This window comes from Drosophila mauritiana, chromosome X (assembly GCF_004382145.1).
Source record: "Drosophila mauritiana strain mau12 chromosome X, ASM438214v1, whole genome shotgun sequence".
Lineage (NCBI taxonomy): Eukaryota > Metazoa > Arthropoda > Insecta > Diptera > Drosophilidae > Drosophila > Drosophila mauritiana.
Genome location: NC_046672.1, coordinates 17701766 through 17727302, shown reverse-complemented (window position 1 = coordinate 17727302; position 25537 = coordinate 17701766). Strand labels below are relative to the sequence as shown.

The 25537-nt window shown below is 41.7% G+C and overlaps 2 protein-coding genes across 7 annotated transcripts; one reads left to right on the top strand and one right to left on the bottom strand.

Moving 5' to 3' along the window:
* The first annotated feature begins 783 nt into the window (after positions 1-783).
* Positions 784-25203, top strand: LOC117148650 (serine/threonine-protein kinase minibrain). Of its 5 annotated transcripts, none has more exons than XM_033316153.1 (9): positions 784-1586; positions 9680-10773; positions 14626-14771; positions 15287-15421; positions 17388-17559; positions 17636-17803; positions 17879-18165; positions 18242-19076; positions 23755-25203. In XM_033316153.1, exons 2-9 carry the CDS (start codon positions 10716-10718, stop codon positions 24687-24689), a joined length of 2736 nt encoding a protein of 911 aa, XP_033172044.1. In that variant the 5' UTR covers positions 784-1586; positions 9680-10715; the 3' UTR covers positions 24690-25203. The 5 variants fall into 5 exon arrangements, with proteins under 5 accessions (XP_033172044.1, XP_033172048.1, XP_033172043.1 ...); XM_033316157.1 differs by lacking the exon at positions 23755-25203 and adding an exon at positions 19805-19993; XM_033316152.1 differs by lacking the exons at positions 784-1586; positions 9680-10773 and adding an exon at positions 13192-13672.
* Positions 2555-4614, bottom strand: LOC117148652. 2 transcript variants are annotated; one of them, XR_004459911.1, is made up of 3 exons: positions 3535-4614; positions 2791-3359; positions 2555-2727 (listed from the first exon to the last, which is right to left on the bottom strand). XR_004459911.1 is itself a non-coding variant. In XM_033316159.1 (2 exons), exons 1-2 carry the CDS (start codon positions 4200-4202, stop codon positions 2936-2938), a joined length of 1092 nt encoding a protein of 363 aa, XP_033172050.1. In that variant the 5' UTR covers positions 4203-4614; the 3' UTR covers positions 2782-2935. The 2 variants fall into 2 exon arrangements, 1 of the variants encoding a protein (XP_033172050.1); XM_033316159.1 differs by lacking the exon at positions 2555-2727 and having other exon boundaries at positions 2782-3359.
* Positions 25204-25537: the final 334 nt, after the last annotated feature.

Sequence of the window (25537 nt, the reverse complement as noted above, 5' to 3'; positions counted from 1 at the left end):
TGCACAGCGATAAATGGGGCATTCTTTTGGGACATTCGTTCGAAATAAGTTCGAATTTATTGTTTGAGAAACCATATATTGTGAATGAAAAAATCGTGTTTACAAATCATTATATTCTCGCAGTGCCTCAGTTTTACGATGCTTAACTTTTTAAATCGGGTCAAAATTTTACAACTTCTTCGCTTTTCGAAATAACTGGATTTATGTGTTCTAATTAAAACCGGTTGAAAGTCGCATTTTAATGGCAATGAAATTTTTATTTGCAAATGATGTGAATTTAAAAAAAAAAATGCATCAAAAAATAAAAACAGAGCTGTCTGTGAGCGGAAAGTATTTTAAAGTAAAGACATAAAGTTGATTTAAAGAAATATTTTTAAACAAAAAATCCACCACGATTGGTTCAAGAGCTCGCTTAGTCAGGAGGCTGTATTAGCTCTATTTATTTTGTACAACAACCACCTGGCAGTGGTGTCGATTAGTTCAGATGCATACATATTGAGTGGCCTTTAGCACTGGCTTGCAGAGGTCTAAAGCGAATAGTCCTCTTCGATAGACAAGATATTTTCAAAATATAAAACAATTCATATAATTTTAAAAGAAATGCTCTCTATTGCGTATTAAGAAATGCGAATGGCTCACTCATGTGCATAAACTGATAAATTTGGTGAAATAAACTGATTCCCCGAAAACATCGAGTCGTAAGACATCGGCTACTATCGCAACCGATGTCCCGATAGTGGCTAGCTACCACCACCGTTCCGCCCGATATACCGATACATCGATATCATCGCGAGTGGCTAACCCAGCTCTGAAAGGGAAGCAAGACACCTAAAAGCAGCAACAAAATGCGCAGCGCGGAAACACAGGCGGCGTGTTAAATAAAATAATAATATATAGTCGGTGCAGCTGGCCGTGTGTGGCCGCTGGAAAAACGGGAAAAGCGTTTACACAGTGCTTTTTATTTAGCATTTTCTCCGTTTCGTCCGTGTCTGTGTATGCGTGTGCTGCGTGCGTGAGTGTGCGTGTTTTTTTTTCCTCATTTGGTGTGTGCTTTTTTTTTGTACATTGCGGAGACGCGCTCTTTATTGTGGCAGACGGGCGGAAAAGATGAAAAACCGCAGAGAGAGCGGTGAAAATTGATGGGAAAATGTATAAAGTTTGTTAATTGATCGTTTTCGAAATGAAAGCATAGAAAAAGGAGCAGCAACGGCGGCAGCAGCAACAACAACAACGAGTAACGAAAAACGGCAAAATTTTTTTGTTTGCCTCGTATCGCATTTTCTCACTCTCTCTCTCTCTCCTGCTGCGTGTGTGTGTGAGTGTGTGTGTGCGCGTCACATATCGACGTCCCTCTCTTGCCACCGACAACAACAACAAATACAAAACGAAGGAAGGAAAGAAAAAGGGGAATAAAGTGAAACATGTTTTTCTGTGGCAACAGCAACAACATAAGCGGCAGCTGCAACTATCGGCAGCAACAACAACAGCAGTATCATAAAACATGTGTGGAATAATCGCAGCGAATTGAACAAAGCCCAAAGCCTGGAAATAAAGTAACCAAAAAAGAGAAACGTAGAAAATCAAATGTAAGTAAGCCTTTTTATGCTTCTGTTTTTGCTGTTTGGTTAGGTTGAAAAAAGAGAGAGCAGAAAGAGAGTCGAAACTCAAGCGTCCAGCAATATACAGCGTGCTGTTAGGCGTTAACAGCGTTGCTGTTATGCGCCCAGCAGGCAAACCAATTGGACTTGCCGGCATTTTAAAGTCCAATTGGCTTGTGGCCATTAGTTTATTAATTCGATGTTTTTTCAGTTAAATGAGGTTTTAGAGTATTTATTAAATATATTTTAATTTGAATTTGTCAGCTGGCAATTTGGTTCACTATATGAGACTGCAGTCTTACTAAATGTTCCTGTATTTATGCGCACAATGCAGCTTTAGAAGGAATTTCTTAAAATTTTTTGTATATTTTTCAAAAGGTTCAAATTAGTTGGATTATACAAAAATTTGAATATCAATTCATCAAGTTCTAAGCTGGAGCAAACATTTAGTTGACTAGATATTTACGATTTATTTTATTGGTTCTGTTGCTTTGGTAATCACTTAATTAAATAAGCTCGATGTGATAATAAAGGACTTAAAAATTATAATTCAATTTATACGTATTCCTTGAATTCACTCTCTTTTATCGCTCGTTGCGCGCGCCCTCTCTCTCTCCTTCTCACTCTCTTCCGTTTCGAGTTTCAAGAAGCGACGCCAAAATAGCAATAAAAACAACAACGACGCAACAGAGCCGCAAAAGGTGGCAACCCTGCTTGCGTTGCACTTTTTACACCCAACCGCCCACAATTTTTCCGAAAAACGAATACAAAAGGGAAAAGGAGGAAAAATCCAAACAGCTGGCAGCATCGCATTGGCAGCTGTGATTTTTCCTTCGTTCTTCCGCTGGACAAGATGGGTTTTTCCACACTGTCTCCTTCTCTATTCCCCCTCCCACTCTTTTTGTTCTCTTTGCGATCGTGTTTCGTTGCGTCTTGGCCTTGCACTCATTTCCCATTGTTATTGTTTATTTCGCAAGAATTACGACACTGTCGGGCGAATTTGTTGGTAAACAATTGTGTATTGAGGCAGCTACGGTGGTCACTTGATATGAGGAACATTTTTTGTATGTACATCGCTGACCATACATTAATGAAGACATTTGTATGTGCAAGCCTAAATAGCTTCGATCTATAAAGTAGGAAATAAAATAGCAAGAAAACAAAGTTTGTACAACTCGCAGTTGGGTATTACCTAATATTTACGCTCAAAAAGAAGTAATACCCTTAAACTGTTGAAAAAACTGGAAACTCTTATCCAAATAGAGAATATAATTCGCAGCGTTTAGAAAAACATAATTGTAGACGTGGAAGGTATCAGTTAGTGGGGCGCGCATTTGTTAGTATGAGTGATCCCCGTACAGTGAATGCCCTTGATAGCGATCCAGTTCGTTCAGGACCATCTTCCGTCGCAGTCGCTGTTGGTGCCGTCGGCGCTGCCTGTAGAGATCCAGGAGAGCGTTGCAGGTGTTCCTGTCGAGTGAGTAACCACACGCATTGGGTGGGCGGTGAGGCGACGTCTTGCACAGCAAAGCGGCGGAGCTGACTTTTTGCTTGGCCTCCACGGCGGCGGATGCAGCGCGACAGGCCGCCTCCCTCACCTGTTCGTACTCCGACTTGGCCTGCGCCACCTGGCGGGCCAGGCGGTCACCACGCGCCTTCGCCGCCGCCAGCATTAGATTCTTTTCTTCGATATCCACGTTCGCCTGGTCGATTAGGCCTTCCATTTCCGACAAAGTGCCACTCGTCTGTTGCACCAGGACCCTGAAAACATTAGGAAGCGAAGAAGCATTATGTGCGAGAAGATGCGATATTAAAAATCGATATGTTATCGCTGGGAAGTCTTTTGATATAACGATATAATTTTTTCGCTTTTTAATTGGGGTTATATATATATATATATGAACAATATATTATATATAATATTTATCTATTATACCTGAATGATTCGGCTTGAAGCTCCGCTGCTTTGACTACGGCAACGGCGGCCTCCACGTTCGTCTCACTGATCTCCAGCGAGCAGCGCACCTGTCCGACCACCTCCTCGGCATCCCGGATCTCCCTAGCGTAGTTGTCCACCATGGCCTGCTTGCCCTCGAGCACGGCATCGGCAGCACGGGCGGCGGAGATGGCCTTTTCCGCCAGCTGCATCTTCGCCTGCCGCGATGCATCATGGGCGGCGGCCGCCTGTGCATCATTTGCTGCCTTGGCCACCTGGGCGGCATTCTGGGCAATGTGGGTGGCCTTCAGCCGCGAATTGAACATATCGCTGTCACAGGAGTCACAGTTGTCCCTATCTCTATTTTTATTCCTGTCTTTGTCCAGATCCCTGGCTGTATTTCTATCCCAATCGCGGCCTCGATCCCGATCGTCCATGTTTTCGCCTCCAGTGGTGCATCCCAGATAAGGCAATGGCATCACTGTGACCCCCGAACTGCCGTTCCCATCGCAGTTGAGGCTCTGGGTAGATACGTCATCGTTGATGTTGTCCAGATAGCTAGCCAGGGAGGCGTCGTGACCGTTGTGGGGCAGGTCGAAGCTCATAGTGCGGACACTCATAATGCGGAGGATGATCAGGAGCAGGGTATATGGTGGAAATATATACATTTTGGATCAGGAATTTGAGGGAAGCGACTCAGGCTGCTGTTTTCAAAACTACTCGATATTTCATAGATTATATTCCAGGGTATTTAGCAATTCTTTACAGTTCACATAACTGCTGGCTTTCTAGTATTTTCGTATGGTATCAGTTTAATTGATGATGGGAACCACTTGACTCTCCCGTCTAAAAGAGCTATAACGTATTTGTGAAACGGAAAAGCACTTGTTTATCCTTTAACGATTTTTTAATTGAGCTGAGTGGTTGCCCATACTTTTCCGCCAGCGCTTTTCCAGCTTTCCCACTTCCCATTGTCCTGCAGGATAAATGGCTGCCATGGCGATGGGTAATCAGCACCTCAGTTAGCAGCTTTCGCACCTTGCTCACCTTTCGCACCTTTCTCCCTTCGCCCAATGCAGTGTAAATGCGTATCAAGAATACTTCATTAGTGCCCAATTGCGGCGCAATTGCGACGCTGACGCAGTCAACTGGCTGGCTAACTAAGTAACTAACTAGTTACTAGCTGACTAACTACCTAGCTAGTTAGCTGACTAGCAAGCACGTGTGGCGAGCGGAGAAAGGGGAGAAAGCGGCGTGGGTGTGGGTGATCTGGGAAAAGCCGCACTTTATCACAACAAACCAGATGCCAAGCACGTGCTGCCATTTGTTTTGGTTATTATTATTGTGATTCCAGTCTCTAATCAGTGCGGCCAAACAAATAAGTAAGCGGAAAACAGAAACCATGAATGCAGTTAACTGGCGGTGGGGAAAACGCCACCTGGCGGAAGTCATATCAACAATTGCAACGATCTGTAGATACAGATACATAGATACTAGATACATAGATCGCGTTATAAAAGATATTTGCGTATTTTTCATTTGCACTGAATATGCTAATATTTATTTCGTGAGAGAATTCAAATTCTTGGTTGAAATTACGCATAAAAGTCAGGAAAAATATATTATCCGCATAATTAATTCAAGATTCAAGATGAGTTATCTGAAAGATGAAATTCCATAGATGCAGAGTATAAAAACTATTTACTGGCCCAATATTAAGTGAAATTCATGCCGGCCATTCAGTTCTTTGTCATAAATATACAGAGGTGGTCAAAAGTATTTACACAACGAGCTTTTTTTTCAATTAGTTGACAATTGAAAAAAAAGCTCGTTGTGTAAATACTTTTGACCACCTCTGTATATATATATGTACATACATATATGCATGGTATATAGTATCGTAATTGTAGTCTTCTTGTTCTTGTTCTTCCTGCATTCATTATCATTGTTGTTGCTGCTGACTGGTCACCAGTTTAGTGCAGTCTGCTTGCGAAACTGAAATTTTCAATGCCACTGTCAAAGCTGCGACGTCATCCGTCATCAATGAATGCGCAGTTTTCAATTACCATACAAAATACAAAACAGTCGGTACGACGGCTATACAGTGGCGGAAATGGGGAATGATACCGCCAGGTTCTCTATAAGAAAGTGTAAAAAAGGCAGAACATAACTACATTCCATTCAATTGACAGTCTGTGCATGGAAAATCATACACTAGTCTTCCCATGTGATCTTATGAGTTTCGAAAACCATGAAAATATGGTATCGTTCGTTATCAGATATATGATATCTATGTACATACATGTCGAATAGATTATAGGTCTTTAAAATACAAACCAAATGTTCATTTTATGTTCTTTCTGATTTATGGAGAAGTAAATTTAATCATTGCCAACATCATTTATGTTTTAATACCACCTTATATCATAATATTGTGCATTTGATAAGTTTATATTTAACGTGATCTTGAGAGATCACAAAAACAACTTCATGAAAGGTTCTTTTTTTAATTGCCGCTTGTTGTCTTTTGTATTTTCGCTTGCCACTTGTTAGTGTTTATATTTTTTATTTGCACATTTTTGCGCTATTGCGTATTGAGCAAAAATCAACTTTATTAACTGACCTTGTGTGTGGCCATGTGCCCCAGTGTGTGTGTGTGTGTTTGTGGGAGCGAGATGGCAGCAAAGCTCTGCGACTGCGCCGCTCACTTCACTTTGGTTCATTTCAGTTCACTTCATTATTTCATTTCAGTTCATTTCGCTTCAGTTTCGGCAAAGGCAAAATCGGTCATTGAACTTTGAACCACCTCAAGCTAAACAAAAAAAGAAAAGTTCAGAAAAATAAATAAGACAGCAAGGAAAAAAAATAAAACAGCAGCAAAAATAAATATAATAAACATAGCCAGCCAGCGGCGGCATTTACATTCTTCGCTCTTCTCTCCGCTCTTCTTCGCTTTCGATTCTTCTCTATCGCTCCTCGCCTCGTTCTACAACGCACTTGCTGCGGGGCGTGCGAGCGGGACGGGAATAGGACTGCGGGGAGTGCAGAGAAAGAAAGCATAAATTCTTCGCCTTTCTTTGCACAATCGCACAATCTTCCATTGAAAAAGTGCTTTCAAAAGCGCAAAAACCGTTTTGATGTCGCTGATGCCCAATTGTTGTTGCTGCCACAGTAGTACTTCGCTATGCAAACCAAAATGAAAAATGCGTCCTAGGATTTGCAACTTCCTTGCATGATTTGCAGTTACAATAAGAAAGATGCACAATAGCTTATATCCACGCAATTGAACTTCAAATTTGAGACAAAACCATGTGACTTTAGTTGGATTCAAGTTATGGAAGTCGTGCCGTACTATTTCCTTGCCAAATTCCCTTAGCTCTTCTCGTTCTTGGCTAATCAGCGATACTAACGAATACAGAAGAAGCGGAAAACGCCTAAAAGGTATTTTTAGTAGACACCTAGAAAATCTGGAGCACGCACATAGCCAAATAAGTTTGTGTATGTAGGCAAATGTGTGAGTACGCCGCCGTATTAATAACAAAACGTTTTCCTTCCTCTTATTTTTTTCTTTCTCGGGCGTCGCCACATGTTGCACTTTTAATAAAATCGAGTTCACAAAAAAAAAAAAAAAGGAAAGGAATGCAGAAATAGAGGAAGACGCTGTTGCAGAAATATGATTTATTTCAATTATTAGTTTAGTAGCAGCATTTAATGTGCACGCAAATTGAATTAAACAAAACGAGTGCAAATGGAAAAAGTCACACGAACGATTTGGGTCACCACATGACGTGCTGTGCTCCCCTCTCCACCGCTCGCTCCTTCTTCTTCTTCTCATTCTACGGTGGGTGGCTGTAGTGGGTGGGCGGCGGAGAAAGGCGAAAGCGAGAAGAAAGAGAGCGCGAGCGGCAGGGCAACCACACACACACACATACACACATATGTGCTACCACCACACGTACATTGGCGCAGTCCGACAGACAGACAGACAGCCAAGCCAAGCGATTCTGACGTCAAACGGCCGCCGCCGATCATAAAGTTGTATTTTTTATGCCCCCGCTACAGTGTCTACTCGCTAAGTTGGCCTGCTAATAGGGATTTGCGGTAAAACCCAGTTAAAGCTTCAATTTCTTGGCCTCTGCCTATTGATGTTTTGTTATTTATAATAATAAAATATACAAAACTGGCAGTGCAACTTCAGTTGTGCATATCTCTTAGATGAAATCGTTGATAACAATCGAAATCACTATTTGCGAATGATTACTGTAGTGTTAGGAATCTTAATGTGGAATTTTTAGTACTTTTCCCAGAAGTTGGGGGAGTAGACTTGTGATCCGATTGCGAAGATATTCGTAGACCACCCAGCCGCAGGACAGGGTTGCCAGCTGCACCGAAAGCCGAATTAGTTGGCCAACGTTTCGCGCAGTGCGCCTCACTTTTCTACTCTATTGTTTTGTCCGTTTGTGTGGGAGTGCGTGGGTGTGTGTCGTTATTGCAGCTATTTATTGCTGCTTTTTGCCGATTTCGTGTTGGCCCAGAAATAAACGATGAAGCATGCAAAAAAAAAAAAAAAAACTGGCTGCTGCCGCCTGCGCTAAAAATAAACGCAATAGTAAATAAATAACGATCCCCGGACATCGGCGGTCGGACCGGACCGTCCGTCCGTCCGTTCGTCCACATTGCAGAAAAGTGTGAAAAGTCAAACGAACATGAACTGATAATGATAACGAGAAAGGCGTTCGATTGTCGATCGCTGATCGTCGATCACAGTTGACAACAACGGGTTAACACTCGTTAGCCACATGATCTGCAAAAGATCCGCATCCGCACTCTGCGAATAGCTTGCTTACTTTATTAGTCACAAAGTGCAGGCAGGAGTGACGCATTTGTTTCTTTTTTTTATAAGCCCCTCCCCGCCCCTTCCTTTTTTTGTACTGATTCCGATTCTGATTCACACCAGGAGAATCATTCACGGGCTGCAGTTTTCCTGCTCTCTGTATCCCGTTTTGTGGCTTTTGTTGATTTGGGAACTGGTTTTCTTCTGTTTTGCCGGTAAAATGTGTGAATAATTTCTGCAGAAATGTATAAAAAAGCACAAATACGGTGGCGTTGGAATAACTTGCCCAAGAATATTTGATATAATTCCGCTCATGTTATTGCATTCCATAAATGGTTTAATATTATAATAATTTGCATAGTTTTCCGCAAAATATTTGGCAAGTCATTGTTAGTGTTATTATTGCACTCTAATAACTTTCCTGTATAGCCTTCGTCACTAGAGTGCTAACCGCAGCTGTAAAATTGTGCATTTATTTTGCTGTTGTTGTTTGTTATCCCTTTTTTGCGCCGCGAGGCAGAGCCAGAAACTGAAGGAGGGGTGGCAACCCTGGTCGTCTGCTGGTCAATTCCATTTGCTTGGCAACAAAATCGCGAAATGCCGACAGAAGAGCAACAACAACAACAACAAAGCAAGAAAAAATGGCAAGCAGCGCACCTCTAAACGCTAATAAACGCCACTTTCACCGCAGCATAGACAACAACAGCAATTTGCGCGTGTGTGCTTTGTTTTGTTTAGCTAATTAAAATATTTGCTCACGTATATTGTGTGTTGTGTGGGGTTAATCGACATTTGTAATTAAAATGCACACCAAATTTTTCGCCTTGACAACAGAGTCGAAAACGAGTAATCGAAATCGAACTTGAAACAGCTGTCACTCCGCGGTGCGTGTGTTTTTGTGTGCGAGTGCAATGTCAGAGGTGGGCGTGTGTGTGTGTGTATGTATTAGAGGCGGCGCCCCGGCAGAAGAAAAAAAACACAACGAAAAAAGCCAAGCCACACGTTGAACTTGCGCGCTCTCTCGCTCGCACACAGACGCATGCTTTTTGCGTCGCGTGTCGTTCGTTCACCTGCCAAAGAGAGACACAGAGCGAGAGAGAGTTGGGAGAGCGAGCTGGTTAACATCGCGTTAACAGAGGCAGAGAGAGCGCCAGATTGTTATTATTTATTATTTTTATTTGCGCCGTACGCTTCAAACCTTTTCCGGCTCCCCAATTCATCCATATATATATATTTGCATATATATACTTAACTATAAATAATTACAATTCAATTAGTTGATTAAACAAACGTCTTCTCATTTCGTTGCAGCAACACAAACAACAACAACAGCAGCAGTATCAGCAGCAGCAGTACAGTTTTGTAAACAAAGCGTGGCGACAATTATTTACCATTATCAATTGCAAAAAGAAACATACAAATTTAAAAGTGCTTGTGAAATGTTTATGCAAAATGTTGAGCATAGCGGAAGCCAAAAATTACCATAAAACCAAAAGTTTACTAACTTGAGAAAATCGATAGATTCTAGCTTACTAATCGATAAAGAGAAAACCAAAAAAAATAAAAAACAATCCATACAGCGCAGAAGAAAGACAGATCGCAAAAGTTTTTGCTTTCTTCTCAGATTTCCCCCGTGCGTTTGTGTGCGTGTGAGTTCGCATTCGCGCGTGTGTGTGTGTGTTTTGTTTTCATTAGAGCACACACACACGCCCCGTTGTGTGGGAGTGTGTGTAATTGCAATGTCGAGCGGTAAATAAACGGAAAGAGCAATAACAACAACAGCAGCAGGAGAAACGTGTTTTTGTTTTGTTTGTTTCATAAATGTTTGACAATTACACTGTAAAAAAGAAAGAAAGTAATTCGTGACAAGTGCGCGGACAAACGGTAAAGCAAATTCGAAAAAAAGACTTGAAACTTGTGTTCATAATTTTAAACAAACAACAAAAAGTATTCGACCCATTTAAAAATATATACGAAAAAATATATATTAACCAATACCACATACATAAATCTATATTAACTGGTAATCACGAAAGCAAATTCAAACAAAAACAAACAACAACGACGCAAAGGATAACGAAATGAATGCAAATTACGCAAAAAAAACTATTTAATTTATACAAAAAAAAAAAAACTACAAATCACAAGCAACCAAAATCCGACACAAAAACACAATTTCAAACTATCCAAATCGCATGAACAAATAACGCAACATATATATATTCATCTATATAAATATATATAAGCAAGAGTATATATATGTCAAGTACATATAGCGTAATACATAGGAGCCAACAAACCAAGTAAAGATTCATTAATCAGCGCAAAACCAACAAACATCATCCCCATGTATAGATTAGAGGATACGAATAGCGGCGGCGTTATGGATAAGAATAAACAGAAACGTAAGTATTATCCACTGATCCTTCTCCCAAAAAAACTCAGGATCATATCGCTCGGATCGCTCCAGAAACTGCCAAATATTTCCTAAACCTTTCACCACAGGAAACCCAGTTTATAACCACCTATTTTTGCAATCATTTTTGTAGTGTAAATTGAAGTTAGTTTTTATTGCCATATAGATAGATGGTATTTTGTGGCATGACTATAAATCAAATAAAAGTCACCCATGTTGCAAATACACTTGACATTCCAAGATAAAAATGGTGTTACTGCCTCAGTAGTACAGCTGTAACGGTACTGCATTATTTACCTTTCGAATAAATCAGTTCAATATTACTGCTTTCGATTGCAGTGCAATAATTCCACGCAAATGGGGCGTATCACCGATAATTATAATTAATATCAGGTTCAGGTGAAATTTTAAATAATGGCCAGATTTTGAACAGCTAATTTCGGCTGCCTTTCCCCACCATTTCAACCGCTTTTCCTGCTCAAGCGGGGAGTGCAACAATGTCACTCCATTCATTCAGTAAATAATGTGTCAACTGTTTGCTTATCACTCAACCGTCACCGTCTGTATTTGTTCCAATCCGCACTGTTTTGAAAAAACCCGTAAGTCCATGCGGGACTTCCCCATTATTTGCCAAATATGTCGAGACTTTAGTATCCGATTAGCCGGCGCCATCTGTTCATAAAGTTGTCAAGTGGAGGGGCACTACTACCTTTCCACCGTCACCGTCACAGTCGCAGTCACGTCACGACGTGACTCACCTGCTCCGGATGCAATTATCGATGGAGGTTGTTGTGTTGGTAGTGGCTAGTGGCCCGATCCCCCTCGTTCCTGGCCCAAAATGCAAGTGGCCAAAAAGTCGGCGGGGAGCGAACGCAAAATGTCGTCAACTATTTTTATTTTCGGCCGAGAGACGCGACAGACAAACAACGAACATGAGAACTTTGGGGCAAAGATCCCACATTGCGAACGGAGGATCGAATCGGATCGGATCGGATGGGATGGGATCCCTATAAATAGAGGGGCTGGTGGCTATGCTCCTGCGAATCTTTCGAGGGGCCCCGAACGCATTTATCATTCAACTCTTCCATCGATTGGCAAGCGTTCAATTTGTTTATAAAAGCAAAATATTTTATAATTGCTTCGGCGAAATGGAAAACACAAATTAGCTTGGCGTGTAGACAGACATTTACATAACGCTAAAGAACACAAGTTTATAATTATTTCAAAATCGTTTGGCCATTACTTGGCATTTTAGTTTCGAAAACGATTTCCTATTTATATGGCTCATTCTGCAAGTGGCAGCCCAACCAGTTATACAGTTTTGTAACGCACTGCATTATGTACACACACTTTTTGCCTGGGGTTAATTACATTTTATTTTAATTTCACATTTTGTTTGCTTTGTTTTGATTTCCTTGACTTGCCGACGACGCAAAAGCCGAAACAAAGAAATGCATACTTACATATGCATGTATGTATGTATGTATATTTGTATCTCTGCGCGCACGAGACAAGTGCGAGCACTTTCCCACCCACAACCACCCAGCGTTCCCCCATTTCCCCCACATGCATTCGCTACATGTCATTATTGAAATGCCATTATCAACGAAAAGCGGAACTCCCTCTTTCAAAAAACACTTGTGATAGAAAACAAAAGGCCAGAAGTGCGCTTTTCACCAACAACAATGGGGAAAACACCTAGGAATACAGATTTATTTATTTGTGGTTAATCACAAGCAAGTACAAGTAACTCTGTGATCAATATGGTGAAACTGAAAGGAATATGCATCATATTAATTTACCCAACACTGTTTTAATCAGTTGGGCTTCTCCAACACCAGAGATGTTCAACTCCGAAACAAAAGTCGAAATGTATGGATTTGAGTTCTATCCGTAAGAGATTTTTGTATTTCCCATTCACTCAAATGCAACTGTGCAACACTGAACGAGTCTGGTGTAGTGTTAACATAGCGAATTCCGATGCCAGATCGCCGGGCATCCCCTACTTTAGCTTCATGATCATTACCACACCGAGATCGTGATGATCGTTGCAATCTCGCTATCGCCGCTCGGCTTCGTTCGTGTGTTCGGCATAAGTGCACCAAAAAAGTGCAAAAACACCAAGTGAAATAAAAGAGCAGGCAGAAAACACGGTTCCGTATAAATAAAACAGACAACAACAACGACGAGTGACAAACTTTGGGGACTGAACTGGGGGAACAAAAACCGAGGCAGTTTGCGCTGAATTTTCACACGACGCAGACCGCGCTTCATACAGCCAGATCCAAATGGATCTTAAATTACTTAAATAAACTAAATAAAAACGGGGAAAAATAAACGAAATAAGCATATCATTTTGATTGATAAAAGGAAGCGGGTAGTGCGAAGTGCGTTCGCGTTCGCGATTGCGATTGCGAGTGATATGTCGACGGCCCTGGTTTATTGGCAGTCAATGAATGGCGGCGATCCGATTGACAAGGCCACCGCGGATTGGGCGCCATTTGTGGTTGGTGCAGCAGCTGGTGGCAGCTTCAGTAGCACCACCATAACCAGCAGCAGCTTGAACCACCATCCGCACAACGGCCACCACAATCACCATCATCCGCCTCATTACATCAATTATTTGGCGCAAATTGGCTGCCAGCATCGTGTCAGAAATTGGCCAACAAATGGCAATCAGGATCAGGCGGATGCCGACGACGCTGGCCATCAGATCATCTCTAAATTCCTGCCCAAAAGTGCCTGGGACACGGTGCTGTTGGATGTGGATCGGGATTTAGATGGAGGTGGAGATGGAGATAGAGATCGGGTCGATGGAAATGTGCTGATGGTTCAGGGATCGTCATCATCATCGAGAAGGGAGGCGGAACAGGCACTCTATTATACTAGTAAGCTCATTGGATGAAACAAAGAAGTTGGCCTAGAAACATTTGTTGGGTGTCAGTGACAACTTCTTAGTCAACGAATAGAAAGGAAAAGTATCTTACGTTTAAAGATCTTTGCTCTGATCGCGTTTATCTCGTCACCTGTTTTTTGGATATTGGAAATGTGGTGTTGGAATATCAAATATCTCGGACTATCATCGAAAACACAGCTGCTGCCTCTTACAGGTTTTTCTTTCTTGTTTATAACGTTGGGTCTATTTTTGTTGCACAAGCCACCAGCCAACAGGCGAAGAGCAACAAAACAAACAGAGTGAGCATGTGAAATGGTCATAGGAACTTGGGAAATAGAATCTACAAACGGCAGAATTATGTATCTGCGCCTGCATATTGTGTAATAATTTCAGTTCAGTTCCGTCTGGTTCTAAAATTAAGGTAGAGCTTCTTTTTACTTACCTCTGCTGCACAGGAAAAAATAAAGCTGAATAAATGATTGAATTAGTTTTTTTTAATGTCAGCATCATGAGCTTACTATCTTAAACTCACTTTTACTACTAATTCAAGTCTGAAATACTCAACTACTAATTTTAGAACGAATTTTGCATCTTGACTTAAAAAAAGAACGGATGACTCTGGGCTATATCACATTTTAAATGGGAATTGGCAGTGTTTTTCCTGCGTTGTGTGTCCACACTTTTCGCCCTTCCCTTTGCTTTTTTGCTTTTATTATCGTTTTGGCAACTCTCGACGCTGACGTAGTCAGGTGTGCGAGAAAACAGGTGCATTTTGCAGAGGAGCGGTGTCCGAGCGATCCGGTCAATGAACCAGCACAAAACGGCGCACAACGAAGGTGGCAAGCAAATACAGCGCAATAATTATATACACACATATATTTGTATAATTCCCGCCGATATCTGATAGCATCTCTGATCTCTGTCTCTCGCTCTCTTTCGCTCTAGTGTCCGCTTATGGGTCCAGCGGGGGCAGCGTCGACGCAGCGCAGGGCAGCGGAAGTGGGGGCGGAAGACAGCGCCACGCCCCCCTCTACGGGCGATTCGTCGACGCAGAGGATCTGCCTGCCACGCACCGGGATGTCATGCACCATGTGAGTACAGCATTATCCTTATCTTCAATCCAAAACATGCATTTACATACAAAGGACGTGCAGGAGTAGTGCAATTCTTCGGAAACTGGAAATTGTAGAAATGCTATTTTGTTTTGAAATAATCCACAAATATTTTGAGAGAGCCGTGTAAAAGTTAACTTTACTTCGTTGATTGTGAACTTACTTTTTCCCATGCTCCACTTAAATTAAAACTTGCAATTAGAAAGGTTTATGGCGCATTTGAGAAAGCCGCGCCCTCAGAAGATCAAAGAATGGTATTTTTCAGGACTGGTTTTGCCTTTCTCAATGCGGCCATTAAGACTACGTATTTATGTTAATAACGAAGCTTAGCAAGCACATAAATATTGTTGTTTTAATAAATTAAAGAGATTGTTTTCAAAATGTAAATGTCTGGAGTTTACGATTTGATCTGTGCACTTAGCTGGGCATCACTGTACTTCTGGCAACACTTTATCGAACAGTTTGAGTAATACGTTCTCCATCTCATTCCACAGCACTCTAGTCCCTCGTCTTCGTCGGAGGTGCGCGCCATGCAGGCCCGGATTCCCAACCACTTTCGGGAGCCCGCCTCGGGACCTTTGCGCAAGCTGAGTGTCGATCTGATAAAGACCTACAAGCACATCAACGAGGTAAGTGTGGCCCTTTACTGGCGGTTAATCTACAAGCAAATCATATGAGAACCATTTGATAATTGGATATTTGATCATGAAATCCGATGTTTATCGAGGCAAAATGGGTTTGGATCATGTTTACCAGGGTGTCTAGTTGTTACAATCCATATAACTTTTCAGTTTCCATTTGCATTAGTAAATAGTGATTCTATTGATCTTATAGTTTGGCAAGATTCCATATAATTTCAAAAAATATATTCTATCTAGCTTATGTAACTGTCTACCTTATAAATTACTATTGCGATACAACAAGAACCTAATAAGTTTGCAATCAAATTGATGGTACCTTGGTATCCATCCATCCCGATTTCTTCTTTTTTTATTTACGCTCATATGACGATCGGAATTTCGTCGGGGGCTTTTCTCGTCTTGTGGCTTTCTTTTTTCGGCTGTCTGACTATCTGCTGACAGCGGATATTTGTGGCGTTGAGCTGGGCTAAAGATACGTTTGTCCTTGACCCGTTCGTGGGGTCGATTCCCCCAACAGCGTCACCGTTCCCCCGCAGCCAGCCATTTGCAGTTGGCTTCGATTGACGTCGTCTGCCGCCTCGGTTGACAACAGCCGAAAAAAAATAAAAGGAGCATAAATGCTACACGCAACTGTCTCGGTTCTCCTGCCAAGTTCCCAAATTTCTCAACGAGAACGTCCCCCGAATAACTAATACTTGTTTCTTGATGGCCTCTCATGGAAACTGTCAAATGACGCTATGACAAAATGCCGCCGACCTAAATCGGTGATTATGCGCCTTGAGTGGGTGGGGCGAATGTCGCATGCCTCATAAAAATGTTAATATTTCACGCAGTTTGAGTTCTTCCGAGTTGCACGCAACTTTTCCCCACAAAAAAACCTTCACTTTCTGACAACTGTAAGGAAACTGTACCAGTAGTTAATAATATTTTCTTCTCTAAAGCATACTTAATTTTAATCAATTTAAAGGCTGTAATCAAATTAAAACCGGCATCTTAAAATCTAGCTTATTCTTAAAGGAAGTCAAACATACTGATATCGGTAAATGAGAGTGCTGCAGTTGGGCGATTTGACAGCTAGCGATGTTGCAAGTATTTGAATTTGACAGGTGCTCTCGAGCAGTTGGAGTGCTTTTGACAGAAGTTACAGTTACATTTGCAGTTGGCAGTTTGTGCCGTTGGAGATGCCGTAATATTGCAAATGCCTTTTCGCTGCCGCTTTGTATGCTACAGTTTTCGATTTCGAGAGAGTGGGGCTCTCTTCCTCTGACTCTGTCTCCTGTATCCTCTCGCAACGTGGTGCTATCTCACTTGCACCACCGCCAACTTGCCGCGTTAGCAACAACTTTTTTCACCAAGCTGCAGCCTTTTTTCCCCCGTGAAAGAGAAGCCGTGGTGGGGAAAAAGAGAGTGCGAAAGAGTGAGTCGAAAAAGGGAGAGAGGATTTTCTCTTCATTTTCTTTTTTTTTAGCTTGGCGTCGCCCTCTTTCGGCATTTTTTTTATTTGCCGGTCTTGGCTCTCATTTTCGCGATTTTCCCATCTTCCCACTTTGTGTTTACATTTGTCGTTGATGAAGTGGAAGTAACGGGATTACTTGCAACTGGCCAATAGAATCCAATTATATTTAACACTTCTATTTTTGGAAATTTTAATATTTTTCTATTACCTCATATGCTATGGGTTCTATGGGTTAGAAAACTATTATAAATCACACAGAAATACTATTGATTGAAATTGATCCGACTTTTTTAAGTGTAGTAACGCATTCTCCTGGCAGTGGCGTGTTGTTGCCCTTTAGCCCACTCTATTTGCCGCCAGGTGGCGAACATGATCATAATATTACAACGAAACCTTGAAATGTGTGTTTGTAGAGTTAAAAATACATTTTTTTTTGTTGCATATAAATAATAACAACTTGTACTTAATTTATAATATATATGATTATAATAATTTCAGGTTTACTATGCGAAAAAGAAACGCCGTGCCCAGCAGACGCAAGGAGACGACGACTCATCTAACAAAAAGGAGCGAAAACTTTATAACGACGGCTACGACGACGATAATCACGACTATATAATCAAGAATGGCGAAAAGTTTTTGGATCGCTACGAGATCGACTCTCTGATCGGTGAGTGGGGATCTTAAATATATCGGTCGAAATTTCACTTATTTACTAATTAATTATGTTTCCTAAATTTCCGCAGGCAAAGGCAGTTTTGGCCAGGTGGTGAAGGCTTACGACCACGAGGAGCAGTGCCACGTGGCGATCAAGATAATTAAGAATAAGAAACCGTTCCTAAACCAGGCACAGATCGAGGTCAAGTTGCTCGAGATGATGAACCGGGCGGATGCCGAAAACAAATACTACATCGGTATGTGTATCTACATATATACATTTACGAAAGTACAAAGCATATTTAACCCATTGAAATCATTTTGATCCGCAGTTAAGCTCAAGCGGCACTTCATGTGGCGCAACCACCTGTGCCTGGTGTTCGAGCTGCTCTCATACAACCTGTACGACCTGCTGCGGAACACCAACTTCCGGGGCGTTTCGCTGAACCTCACGCGCAAGTTCGCCCAGCAGCTGTGCACCGCACTGCTCTTCCTCAGCACCCCCGAACTGAACATAATTCACTGTGATTTGAAGCCCGAGAACATCCTGCTGTGCAACCCGAAGCGCTCGGCGATCAAGATCGTTGACTTTGGCAGCTCCTGCCAGTTGGGACAGCGGGTAAATGATGGCGTAGAGTTGGAGTCCTTGAAATATGCATTAGAAACTAAACAATCTACTCCTTGAATCCCCACAGATCTACCACTACATCCAGTCGCGCTTCTACCGCTCGCCGGAGGTGCTGCTTGGCATCCAGTATGACCTGGCCATCGATATGTGGTCACTGGGCTGCATCTTGGTCGAGATGCACACCGGCGAGCCGCTCTTCTCCGGCTGCAACGAGGTGGACCAGATGAACAAGATCGTCGAGGTGCTGGGCATGCCGCCCAAGTATCTGCTCGACCAGGCGCACAAGACCCGCAAGTTCTTCGACAAGATCGTCGCCGATGGCTCCTATGTTCTGAAGAAGAATCAGAACGGCAGGAAGTACAAGCCACCAGGATCCCGCAAGCTTCATGACATCCTCGGAGTGGAAACAGGCGGTCCAGGGGGCAGGCGTCTCGATGAGCCGGGCCACTCCGTCTCGGACTATCTGAAGTTCAAGGATCTGATCCTGCGCATGCTCGACTTTGACCCCAAGACACGGGTCACGCCCTACTATGCCCTGCAGCACAACTTCTTCAAGCGCACGGCAGACGAGGCAACCAACACGAGCGGCGCGGGCGCCACAGCGAACGCAGGAGCCGGTGGCTCCGGTTCCAGCGGAGCAGGAGGCTCCAGCGGCGGAGGCGTCGGCGGCGGCCTCGGAACGAGCAACAGCAGTAGCGGTGCGGTCTCCTCATCCAGTGCAGCGGCTCCAACGGCGGCGACAGCAGCGGCCACGGCCGCAGGATCCTCCGGTTCGGGTTCAAGTGTCGGCGGGGGATCCTCCGCAGCGCAGCAACAGCAGGCGATGCCGCTGCCATTGCCGCTTCCCTTGCCGTTGCCACCACTCGCGGGTCCTGGCGGTGCGTCAGATGGCCAATGTCACGGTGAGTTGTAGTTGCTTCTAAGGCATGCAAATCAGGGGAGTACTCTGCAGGTTATTGATGAAGTCTGTGGTCGGAGTTTGGCATCAATAATAGAACATAGGTTATTAAATACAAGACAAACATTAAAATTAAAAACATTTTTGTTTATTAAATTCAAAATCTATGATAGTTTCATTAACTAATTATAACTTTTCTATGATTATAAAATATAAAATTAGTATTCTCTAAATTGTCGAACTAAAATACTTCCTAATCGAACTTGCATTGAATTGCAGTTCTAGTTCTAGAAATTAACTGCAAGAAAAAGATGTTGATGCCATGTTCTATTGCCGCAGACTGCATTAATAATCCCTGGCCTTTAAAATCGATATCATTAAGTTTTGTAGCTCCTCCTGTCCCACAGAATTTTGTGTTTGTTGATTATGAATTTGATTTTTTGGGAGCTGCTTTGAAGCAAAAGCTCCCAGTTATGTGTTGTAGTTCGTAGCGAGTGGGTACTGTATTTATGCAGGATCCAAGTCTTCAGTTGCTGAATTTCGTGTGTGTTTTATGTGTGTGTGTCATCGATAAGCATTTATAATTTAGTTTTTAGCTTTGGACAAATTTGTAATTGAATATATTGTTTAAATTAGGCAATTATGATTATGATTTCTATACGCTACTTTATAATTACCATTTTGTTGCACTAGTCACCCTTAACTATAAGAAGTGTTTCGTTTTATTTTTAGTTCGGCGCATAGTGCGAATTTAATTTGTTGTACGAAACTCAAATTTGTGATGAGTAGCAAGCAAGAATGCAAGCAATGATGATTGGTGGTCCCTCATATAAAGATAAATTCCTTTCTTTTTCTATTCGAACACCTCGCTCGATCACTCGAATACAAATATGTGTCAAATAAAACCCATGCAAATTCAATTGATGCCAGCAGACGATCGCCGATGACCGGCAACAACGGCAGCCACATCTGCAGCAGCAACATCGACTGCGGCGGCAAATTCGAGGATGCCACAACAGTAAGCAGCGACATGCAGCATGCGGCATGCAACCGAGCAACCGTGCGACTGTGCTGCTATGCAACGTGCAACGAGCAACTTTAGGAGCAGCTGCAACATGGTCGTGTTATCCATTATCTAATAGCTACTGCGTTTTGTAAATACTCATGTATCTCTTTCACATTAAATCACACACCATCTGTCTATCTCTTTCCACGCCTCTGTATCTCTCTCCTTCTCGAACGCCACTTAAAAAAAAACAAGAAATGCATTTGTTTGTTTTCCTATCAGAAGTAATGTGGCGCCTTCACAACTGATTCCAATAAACCGAGAATTTTTTTTTTTAGAACTTAATATGTAATTTGTATCGTGCTCACGCATTTTAAGCGCTCGGATGAAAAACAATCGTGTGTTAAGTGTTTAACGTTTTTTTGTCAACTAAATACCGCAAAAATGTCTAAAGAGTAATTACCTAAGTCTAAGCTATTAGTGTCATAGAACCGTACGAAGAGTTTGCGAATACATAAGAATAATAATAAGAGGAATCCTTAACGACTTTCTTAATGACTGCCATACATATATACATACATCTAATATACATACATATATGCATAAGTACAGGTATATACAAGTTAAACGACACTGAGAGAAACAGTGAACAGCAGGGGATCTCGTTGAAAATTAAAATTTCTTTTTAAAAAAAATCTCATTTCAAATCTCGAGTGCTTGTAAACATTTTCAGCCGTAGCAACTTTTCTTGTTAACTTTTAAAATCATCTGTTAAAGGTGATTAAGGTTTCAGTTTTACTAACCTTTTCTAGCATAAAAAAGAAAACACTCGGCAGTTTCTTAAATTAATTTACCATTAATTCACTACCACTTCAATTTGATAATTATAGAAACACGAATCATCAGTGCTCTTCCTTTAATCCAAATTCATTGTTTCTGTAGTCGAAATAGGCAACCCTGCTGTTTAATCTTCGAAAAAATATTTAAGCGCGAAAATCGAAAATTTGTAAGAGCGATAATGGATCTCAGTGAAATATGCGAAATACGAAACACAAATCATAGTTTGTAAAAAGTATAAATCCAAAACGAAAATCGTAGACATGTAAAAACGAAACAAATTTCACAAGCAAAAAAGTGGTTAGGAAAGGAATCTGTTTAGTAACCAAAGTACATACACAAAAGTCAAGTAATGAGATGTGAACTTAATGGAAAACCCCAGTTTGTAACATAGACGTAAATAGTTTTTTTTTTTGATCCCCTAATTATAACCGTTACTCGCTTGATTCGTTAAAAATTTATGTAACAGATAGAAGGAAGCGTTTTAACTCTATAACGTATATCAATGTATATCAATTCTTGATTGGGATCCATGTCCGCGTCTGTCTGTCCGTATCAGTATTAACGTCGAGATCTTCGGAGACATCGACGCGTGCAACTTTTAAAAAGATTTTGAAATTTTTATTCGATTTAATTTTATTTGCCTTTCCAAAACATTTTGATCGCGCAAAACTGTCATGCGCACACTTTTGAAATTTTTTCATTTAATTTTTTTTACGCGATTTCTACCGATATTTCAGAAAAATGTAGAAATGTCCACTAGCTGATGTAACGGGTATCTGATAGTCGGGGAACTCGACTATAGCATTCTCCTTTGTTTTAAACCTTTAATTGCCGTCGGATAATGTGTGGTAAAAGCAAATAATAATAGTTTCAATTCTTTCAAAGGAATATACGTTTTTATAATTTATGACATTATAAATATAGATAACCTAACGAAATGAAACCCTGATTTAAAACATTAATGAATGCCGTAATTTCTGAACCGAACGTACATAAATTAGTACTCTATAAATAGCGTAACGCATTATATTTGCTTTTACGACCCTTTTTGTGTGTGGTAAAACACTTCTTGGCATTAAAGGGATAACGTAACTGTGGCTTTCTCGCTCTCTTTCTCAATCTTTTGGGAATTACAGGGATTTCGTGTAACGAAACCTCAGCGAAGAAGGAGAGCGAGCAAGCAAGCGATAGCCGCTTTCTTTTGTGATAAAAACAACCGCAAAAAATAATTAACCCTATGAAGCCATAGCATTGCCGCAATCTTCAAAAAGTTCGGTCCTTGTTACAAATACAAAAAGCAAAAATGAAAAAAAAAAACAGGCAAAAATGTTAATCAACAAAGCTAATAGAAACAAAACACACTTTCAGAAATAGAACTGCGGTTAATATTTAAATATATGCAAAACAGTTTTAATTGGAACGATTGATAAGCGATACCCGATAAACAAATGGCGATAAGTATCGATAGAGCGTCTAATATGCTAAATACGAGTTGAAAACCAAACACAAATCATAGTTTGTAAAAAGTATAAAGTCGTAGGCATGTAAAAATAGCAGAAAAAATTGGTAAATGAATAAATGAATGCGTTTAGTAAACCACAAAAAGTGAATAAGAAAACAAATGAAACCGTATAGCAAGCATAACAAATTAAATCAGTACGTACTAAAGAGAAGAACTTTAGCATTTAATAAATTAACATACATACATCTATATATAACACTTACGAGTAATTATGCGGAAAAACTCAATTACTTTTATTAGACACAGACGAAAACGCAGACAGACAAACGGATACGAAATACATATAAAAGTAAAAAGTAATTATTTATTAAAATTAGAGGTTAGCCCCGATAAAATGATCCATGATCTATGAATTTAACAGCAACCGGAGAGACACTTAACAAAACTTGTGTAAAATACTAAAACCCGAAAAGCGAGTGTTATAGGTCGAGTAAGTTTAAAAGTCACCATACATACACACATACCCAGCAAAACACAGAAGATGACGAAGTATGCAATAAGAGCGATAACTGCAACGATAACGATAACCAATTGTTATTTGGGCAGAGTTGCGTTTTGGAAAGAAAGCGGAAATGAAAGCAAAAAGAAAGTGCAATAGCGGTAAAGACAGACGGAAAAGCGGGGAGACCATAATGCATTTTTTTTTACGAAACAGTATTGCAATGATATGAAAAATATGAAATTTGAATTCAACCCAAATTAAAAAAAAACAAAAGAGAACACAAAAAGCACTCACACACATACACAGAAAACCGACAGACCGACACACATATGGACATGCAACATGTGTGGCATTTATATAATATAAACATACAACAGCTGATGGTTTAAGTTGAATAAGTACGAGATAATTTATTAACGATTAATGAAACCGAAACGAAAACTTTACCAAAACCAAACCAGAAAAGGAATTCATACAAAAAACTAAAGCAAACCAAAGCAAAAGATAAAAATTACAAAAAAAAAGTGAAAAAAAAATCTTCAATAAAAACTTATGATATAATCAACAAAAAAAGAGCATGGGTTAGAAATCTTTAATGTTTGCTGGGCTCAAAGGACCAAATAACTTGTATTCACGGAAAATACTAAGTACTAATACTAAATACTACTTTTTTTAAAGCACTGTTTAAGGAGCATTAATTATTTAATGAAATAACATATTATTGACAAATATCGGACAGTTTCGAGTTGAGTTGAAAGACCAAAATGCTCAGTATTTTCCGAGGATGGCCAAGTTGTCCCTGGGTTTTTCTAAGAAAGGACAACCGCAGCATATGAAACCCATTTAAAGCCAAACATCTATTTGTTTTTCAGGCCTGCTTATGCATTCGGCGGCGGCCAACGCGATGAACAACTTCTCCGCTCTGAGCCTGCAGTCCAACGCCCATCCGCCGCCATCGCTGGCCAATAGCCACCACAGCACCAACAGTCTGGGCAGCCTGAATCACATCAGTCCCGGCAGCTCCGGCTGTCACAACAACAACAGCAGCAGCAGCAACAACAACACACGCCACAGTCGTCTGTACGGCAGCAACATGGTGAACATGGTGGGCCACCACAACAGCAGCAGCAACAACCACAACAGCATCAGCTATCCGCACGCCATGGAATGTGATCCGCCGCAGATGCCGCCACCGCCGCCAAACGGACACGGCAGGATGCGGGTGCCGGCGATAATGCAGCTTCAACCGAACAGCTTTGCGCCCAGTTCGGTGCCCTATTACGGCAACATGTCCTCGTCGTCGGTGGCTGCGGCGGCGGCAGCGGCAGCAGCCGCTGCCTCGCACCTAATGATGACCGATTCGAGTGTGATTAGCGCTTCGGCGGCGGGCGGTGGCCAGGGTGGCGGCAATCCCGGCCAGAATCCGGTTACGCCGTCAGCTGCCGCCTTTCTCTTCCCATCTCAGCCCGCCGGAACGCTCTATGGCACGGCGCTCGGTTCGCTGAGCGACCTGCCACTGCCGATGCCACTGCCCATGTCCGTGCCCCTGCCACTGCCGCCCTCGTCGTCCTCGTCCGTCTCCTCAGGATCAGCAGCGGTTGGATCCGGAGGAGTGGGCGTGGGTGTGGGAGTCGGCGTGGTTGGCCAAAGGCGGCACATAACCGGACCCGCCGCGCAGGTGGGCATCTCTCAAAGTGTCGGCAGTGGCAGCAGCGGCTCGGCCACCGGTGCCAGCAGCAGCGATGCCTCCTCGTCGTCGCCCATGGTGGGCGTTTGTGTTCAACAGAATCCTGTAGTTATACATTAGCATAAACTGGAAGCAAGCAGAGAACGTTTGATGCTCGCTTAAAACACTACTTTTCACGCCCTTTGCCGCTCTCTGCTGCTATTTATTGCACCGCCACCAACGCCTACACCCGCCCACAAACCAAGGAACCACAAATTCACCAACGCAGCAGCACCACAGGTGGTGGTCGGTAATCGGGAGTCTTGTCCACACGTTTTTCCAATTTTACATACCATGTACGATTTTTGACGAATAATTGTTAATATTTTCATCTGCGCTTTTGTACGATCTTAATTGAAGCCAATTTCTGTTCTATGTAGACAATTTTAAAGTAAATTCTTTTAATTAGCGATTGCAAAGTGACTTCGATTGGTTAAATATCGAAGATCATTTTGTTTTGTTTAAGTGGTAATAGTCACACTTTCAGCTTTTCCTGAAGAGAAGCTGAGGTTCTTGGTTCATTGTATGACAAGACGCCCGATGAAGATCACTGCAACACAGACACATGCCCAAAATAAAAATACATTAACATTAACTAGCTGAAATTGACCCTCAGGTCCCACGAAACACACGAAAACTCACTCACCTGCGGTTCTTACTGATTAGTCACTTCGAGCTCTCACCGCCGCGCCCACAGCACCGGCCACGCCCCCCTTCGCGCGGGATTGGGGCGGGGATGCCGTGTGGGCGGGCGCCTTGATGGATTCGGCAGAGTTTATTTTTTTACACGCTAGAACCTATTTTTTTTTTGGTCTAATTATAATGTTTAACTTTATGCAGTAACCGTAACGACATATTTTTACTTTATATAAACGAATCAAAATTAAACTTTATTTAATTGTTAATTTAAATTATGTAATTTTATTCGA

What these genes read in the sequence shown, in the direction of transcription:
- LOC117148650 (XM_033316152.1), top strand. Translation starts at nt 13,207, where the DNA reads ATGTCGACGGCCCTGGTTTATTGGCAGTCAATGAATGGCGGCGATCCG. An exon ending in CGAGATCGACTCTCTGATCG is followed by an intron (nt 17,560 to 17,635) that starts GTGAGTGGGGAT and finishes AAATTTCCGCAG; the next exon opens with GCAAAGGCAGTTTTGGCCAG. An exon ending in GTCAGATGGCCAATGTCACG is followed by an intron (nt 19,077 to 23,754) that starts GTGAGTTGTAGT and finishes TTTGTTTTTCAG; the next exon opens with GCCTGCTTATGCATTCGGCG.
- LOC117148652 (XM_033316159.1), bottom strand. Translation starts at nt 4,202, where the DNA reads ATGTATATATTTCCACCATATACCCTGCTCCTGATCATCCTCCGCATT. An exon ending in CTTCAAGCCGAATCATTCAG is followed by an intron (nt 3,360 to 3,534) that starts GTATAATAGATA and finishes TAATGTTTTCAG; the next exon opens with GGTCCTGGTGCAACAGACGA.